The sequence below is a fragment of the Ictidomys tridecemlineatus genome, chromosome 5, assembly GCF_052094955.1.
Source record: "Ictidomys tridecemlineatus isolate mIctTri1 chromosome 5, mIctTri1.hap1, whole genome shotgun sequence".
NCBI lineage: Eukaryota > Metazoa > Chordata > Mammalia > Rodentia > Sciuridae > Ictidomys > Ictidomys tridecemlineatus.
Genome location: NC_135481.1, coordinates 56,056,144 through 56,062,143, shown reverse-complemented (window position 1 = coordinate 56,062,143; position 6,000 = coordinate 56,056,144). Strand labels below are relative to the sequence as shown.

General features: G+C 37.3%; 1 protein-coding gene across 1 annotated transcript in view; it reads right to left on the bottom strand.

Annotated features, from left to right (window-relative positions):
• Positions 1 to 997: 997 nt before the first annotated feature.
• Positions 998 to 6,000, bottom strand: part of Six6 (SIX homeobox 6) — a 19,406-nt gene continuing 14,403 nt past the window's right edge. Inside the window, exon 2 of the mRNA XM_078050012.1 lies at positions 998 to 1,234. Coding sequence (XP_077906138.1) covers positions 1,228 to 1,234 — 7 coding nt within the window. The 3' untranslated portion in view covers positions 998 to 1,227. The remainder of the gene's footprint in view (positions 1,235 to 6,000) is intronic.

Sequence of the window (6,000 nt, the reverse complement as noted above, 5' to 3'; positions counted from 1 at the left end):
TTTCTAATGCATGCAGCATTGCTTGCCCTGAAAGAAATGTGGCTTCTGGCAGCAGAGGCATCACAAATCTTTGACTTCAGCTCCAAATGAAAAGAGAAAGTTATCCCTTAGCCTCTAATTTGAAAAATTTCATGAATTATTAATTGTTCTAGGTTGGATCACTTGCCAAACTTGCCTCTTGAACCAGTCATTGTTTCTAGGTGACTGTCATCCTATAATCATTGGAGCAGAGGAACATTGATTAGCAGCTCTACCAAGTTCATGTATGATGGTGCTCAACCAGTTCTTCAGATCCCATGATGGAAGGAGTGTCAATCTCAGAGCATGAGAGATCTCATGGGTCAGGCCATGGAGCCCAGGTTTGTAAGGGAGGGTTTGTATGGATAGGAAATCAGGCAATTTATTAACAGCTGGAGAAGGTTCTATGACTTATGTGGACAGCCTTTTATTGAGATTTTACTGAGTTTTGTCATTGTTGATGAATTCATTAACTGAGAAAGAAATGAGTTCTCTTCATCAGAGTGGCAGTGGAGTGGTAATAGGTAAACGATTTGTTACCAATGTTTGTATAAATTTTAGTTTTTACTTCTTTTCATTTGTTTATTAAAAGAATAAAGAGCTGGGTGGCGTTGTGACTCAGTGGTAGAGTGCTTGCCTTGCATGCATGAGGCCCTGGGTTTGATCCTCAGCACCATATAAAAATAAATTAAAAAAAAAACAACAAAGATATCATGTTCGTCTACAACGGGGAAAAAAAAAAAAAAAGAATAAAGAGCTGAGCACAGTAGTACATACCTGCAATCCCAGCTACTTGGGAGACTGAAGCAGTTTAAAGCCAGCCTGGAAGATTGCCAGTTTAAAGCCAGTCTGGGGGCAATTTAGCAAGATCCTGTGTCAAAACTGAAAAATGAAAAAGGGCAGAGAATGTAACTCAGTGGTAGATTGTCTGCATGAGGCCCTGGGTTCAATCCCCAGTACTGGAAGAAAACAAACAAGATTTAGGGTCTGATTATTTATTCAGAATATAATGTGAATAACTCCAAAGTAAATACCTGCTTCTTCTCTAGTTCTACCTTCAAAATGTCTGCCATTGCTTTCACTCTGTGCCTCATTCATACTATCTCTCATGAGGCCATGCCAAGTGTAGAAGTGGACTCCCTCTGAAAGCCTTTGGAACTTGTCTTCAGATGAGGAGGATCCCCAGAACCTTCCTGATTATCCTCAAATTCAGATTCTACAGAATGAGGGAAGAAAAGAGTGAGGAATACTCTTTGTTGCCATATTTTACTCAAGATATAAAATAGTCATGGTTCTATGGTTCCCTTGGGATAACTGTGGAGCCCCTCTTGTAAAGCAAATCAATCTATGCAGAAGGTAGTAGTGGTCATGCAAATTTGAAAAGTAATTCAGAGACAACATTTTTGTGGCTGAGATTTGAGATTAAGAAACAACACATTTTAAAGATTCTAAAAAACATTGATTAGGGCATACCACATTAACAAGCAGATACAAATTAAAAAACAATATGCCCATGGTGATTCATGGTGACTCAGCTAAGGTAATTTGGTACCTAAGACAGGATGTTCTTTGTTGTCTTCCTCAGTCTTTTTTGGAGGGGAAGTGGAGAAGGAGGGAAAGGGGAAATCAATTTAATGTTTGCCATTAAAGTGAATTAAAATTATGCAGAATTACTTTTCTTGGTTTTTGCAGTTTAACAATGAATAAGCACATGTTTATTTGATGGAAACTCTATCACTCCTTCCTGGGAGCATAAACATGTTGGAGCCTTCCTGTTAAGAAGAATATGTTATTTGACTCCAAAAAAAGGGGGATACCATTTTTTTTTCACTTTTTATTTTGTAATAATTTTAGAATATAGAAGAATTTCAAAAATAATACAAACATTTCATGTGTATGCTTTGCCCTGCTTGCCTGTGTCAGTTAGCTTTCTGTTGCTATGACAAAATACTGGATAAAATCACTGTAAATAAGGAAAAGTTTATTTTGGCACACAGCTCCAGAGGTTTCAGTCTCTGGTCATCTGGCTCCATGGCTGTTAGGCCTGTGATGAGGCAGAAACACCGTGGCAGAAGGGCATAGTGGAGGAAAATGTTCATCTCATGGCAGTCAGGAAGCAGAAAGAGCATGAGGGACGAGATATGGGCTCCGAGGGCATGCCCAAAGGACCCACTTCCTTCAACTAAGTCCACCTTCTGCAGTTTCTCCTGTTTCCCAATAGTCCATTCATCTATGACTCCATCAAGGGATTAATTCACTAGTGAGGTCAGAGCCCTCATGATCCAATCACCTTCCCCTCCTCTAAACACTGCTGCATTGGGGACCTTTAACACATCAGCTTTTGGGGGATATTTTGGGTCTAAACCATTACATTCCCCTAATATTAACTATTTAGGTAACCATTACAGTTAGAAAAACTGGGAAATGAACATCGATGCATTACTATTGTCAAAACTATGAAGATTACTGAAATTTCACCAGTTTCTCCCTATGTCAGTTTTTTTTTTTTCAGTTTCAGAATCCAATCGAGTATCCTACCCTGCATTTAGTTGTGGTATATCACTAGTTCCCTCCAACTGAGACTTATCTTTTGCAGGTCTTCATAACCTTGTCACTTCTGAAGAATACTGGCTAGTTTGTAGAATGCCTCTTAATTTGAGTTTGCCTAGTGTTTTCTCATGAAGAGGTCATGAATTTTTGACAAGAATATCATGGAAGTCATGCTGTGTTCTTACTCATCGTACCCAAGATACTTAATGTCAATATGTGTTATTCCTTGTGATGTGAATTTTTCTTGATTACTTAGAAAGTTGGTTGTGCTGGGGTTTTCATTGTTAAGTTCTATTTTCCCCTTGTAATTGATGACTATCTTGGGATACTTAGAAAATATGTTAATATTCTATTTTTTCTCAAACTTTGCCCACTAATATTTGTAGTCATAGGATCTAGTCTGTAACAACTAACAGATACTGTAGTATTTGCCTAAAGCTGACTTTGTTATTCTTATTCTCTCTACATTTTATAAGTTAGAGTTTTTCTATAAGGAAATGCTTCTCTTTCATCCTTATTTATGTATTTATTCAATTATTTATTTATAATAATATGGACTCATGGATATTTCTTATAATTTATGTATTATAATTCAATATTATCATTATGTAACTTAGTTGCTGAATTTTTCCAAGTCTCTCCATTGGGCAACTCCTTCAGATCAGATCCTCTATCCTTTTGTTTGGTACTGGGAATTGAACCCCCAGGGGTGCTTTACCACTGAGCACATCTCCAGTTCTTTTTGTTTTTTATTTTGAGACAGGGTTGCTTAGGGCCTCTCTAAGTTGCTGAGGCTGGCCTCAAACTTGCAATCCTTCTGCCCCAGTCTCTAGAGCCACTGGGATTACTGGTATGCATCACTGTGCCTAGTTGCTCCTCTGTTCTTTTAACTTTCTCCCTTGTATTTTTTTTAAATGTTGAAAAGAAATGTATTTAAATTTTATCCACTGTTTTTTTTCAGTCTTGGTCCTCATTTATTCTGCAGCCTGACCTAGCAGGAATCTAGATGCGCACAAGACTCTATCCACATTTTTATTGGTACATTTTACCCACATTTATTTATAGGTACATTTTATTGGGACATTATTGGTACATATTGATGGAATTTGTTGTTACATACTCATATATGCATACAATACACAATATAACAATGTAATTGGTCCAGCATTACTCCTCAGCACTTCCCCACTCTCCTCCCTTTTTTGAGAACTTGTTTTTCTAGTGCCACAATTGTATCTAGGCTCATCCTGCTCCAGCCCTGGCAATCACCACTTCTCTAAGGGACCCTGATTCTCTTTATTTGCCTTGCCCTGAGTCCTGCACTTCTCTCTGCTCTGGTGGGCCACCTTTTGGATATGATATTATATGCAGTTTATTTCTCCCATTCTGTCCTTGGAAGGACAAACAAACTATCCTGAACAATAGCTAGTGAACCTCTTCTTGTGCCTTCTGTGTGCCTCCAATTCCCTTCAGAACTATCCCCCGCCCCACCCTGCTTTGGTTCTTGTATCTAGTGACCTTTGCTACTGCCTTATCTGGAGTAAGACACTGGCATCCCAATACTAGTGCCTACTTTTTTTTTTTTTTTAAACTATATTGACTGATGCGAATACCTCTAGGCTCAGTCTCTGTCCAGCCACATTAATGGCAAAATTTAGTCTATGGAGGAAGAAAGTTTCTAGTTAACTATGCTGACCTAGACTCAGCAGTAGGGAATGATCAAAGCAGTTCCTCTCTCTGAGCCTTGGGGAGAGTTTGGCTTGAACTCTTGTGGGTAGAGATGTCAAAGCGCTCCCAGTGATTGGATGGTCCCAGGAGGTAGAGTCAGGCCAGGAGCCTTCCAAAGAACCCTAAGGGATGGCCTGTTTGTGAACTCTGATAATAGTCACTTCTATTAACAATTGTATTACCTGTTTAATATTTCCTACCTGTTATCTTTTAACCTTAATTTTTTACAAGTTATAGCTTCACATTAGCTATACGTCAAGGATTTTAATGGAGGATCTGTCCCATAGGGATGGAGATGCAAAGCAGAGAACTTTGAGATAGGAGAGAAGTTACAGTGGCGCGGATCATAAGTGGGACCGCTGTGCCTGGTGGTATGGCAGTTTCGTGCAGTAGTAGGAGTGTGGTATTGTGACAAGGAAACATAGCAGAAAAATGTAAACAAAATTCAAAAGCAATCTGGGGAAATCTCAAGTAGTTTACTACAATCAAGGGCACAGGTTCATTGTATTTTCATATGTAGAAGAAGTATGGCCTGAGACCTTATTTTGTGGTTATAGGCTGTGAAAACGTGGACATTTGAACCAGACCTATTAAAACTTATCTTGTGTGTTTGGGCCAAACATTCTAGAATAATAACATCATGTTGAATTTTATTTCTGTCAATTATCATAGTAATTATTTTTTTTAGTTATATTTTTTAACTTTCATACAAATCTAAAATTAAAATGTTGGCTTAGGATGGTGACCTGTGATACTGTGGTCCACCATGCAGATAGAGAACTATCTATGGTTTTTAAAAATGTATCCTTATCCCCTTTTTTCAGCTGAGGTAATCATTCTCCCATCCCAGGACTCTGGCATTTCTTTCATTGCTCATAGAGTATCAAAGATTTCTAGCAGTGACTTAGAGAGACAACCTCAGCCAGTTCCTACTGGATCTTGGAGTGTAACTCATCATTGTTTGAATATTTGGATTTACTTACGAAGGCTAAGTGCTCCTTTCCTATTGGACATTCATTTACTGATAATTACTTAAATTGTGAAAAGGTGAAGAAATTTTCAATGTGAGTAGAAACCTGCCTGTATATAGTAAGTAAACAACAGATGTTGGATGAATGATTATAGGATGATTGAATGAGTGAATGAATTTCTGGCCAGTTTGAATGTCTATAATGGTGTTAACGATACCATTGGGCTATTGACAGTAATTGTTTCTTCACTAGAAGAATGAGACTTACGATTTATATAAACTAAGATTTTATAAGTTTACTACTTAAGATGTTGCAATGCAAATACCAAGCTGATCCTTTTACCTAAATGAAATATTTTAGTTAATTACAAATTAGACTCTAAATAGATTGTGTGTCGAAAGACCTGATTTTCAGTCTTAATCTAGAAGAATGATATTGTATGCCAAAACACATTCCACTGTCATGTATATCTAAAAAGAACAGATGAAAAAAAAATGAGATTGCTTTTTCTTCTCCCTTTGGTCTATAAAGCTGCTTACTTTTATTGATTATTAGCATTATCCATCATGGTGAGTTTTAAAATTTCATTTAGATGACAAAATATTTCAAGATATGAGGCCCATGATTGAAAAACAAAAAAAAAAAAAGCCCTTGGATAAAAAAGACTGGAGATGACTGGATCAAATATCTAAAATACTTTTCAATTTAACATTAACCTTGTTTTCTCATTTTC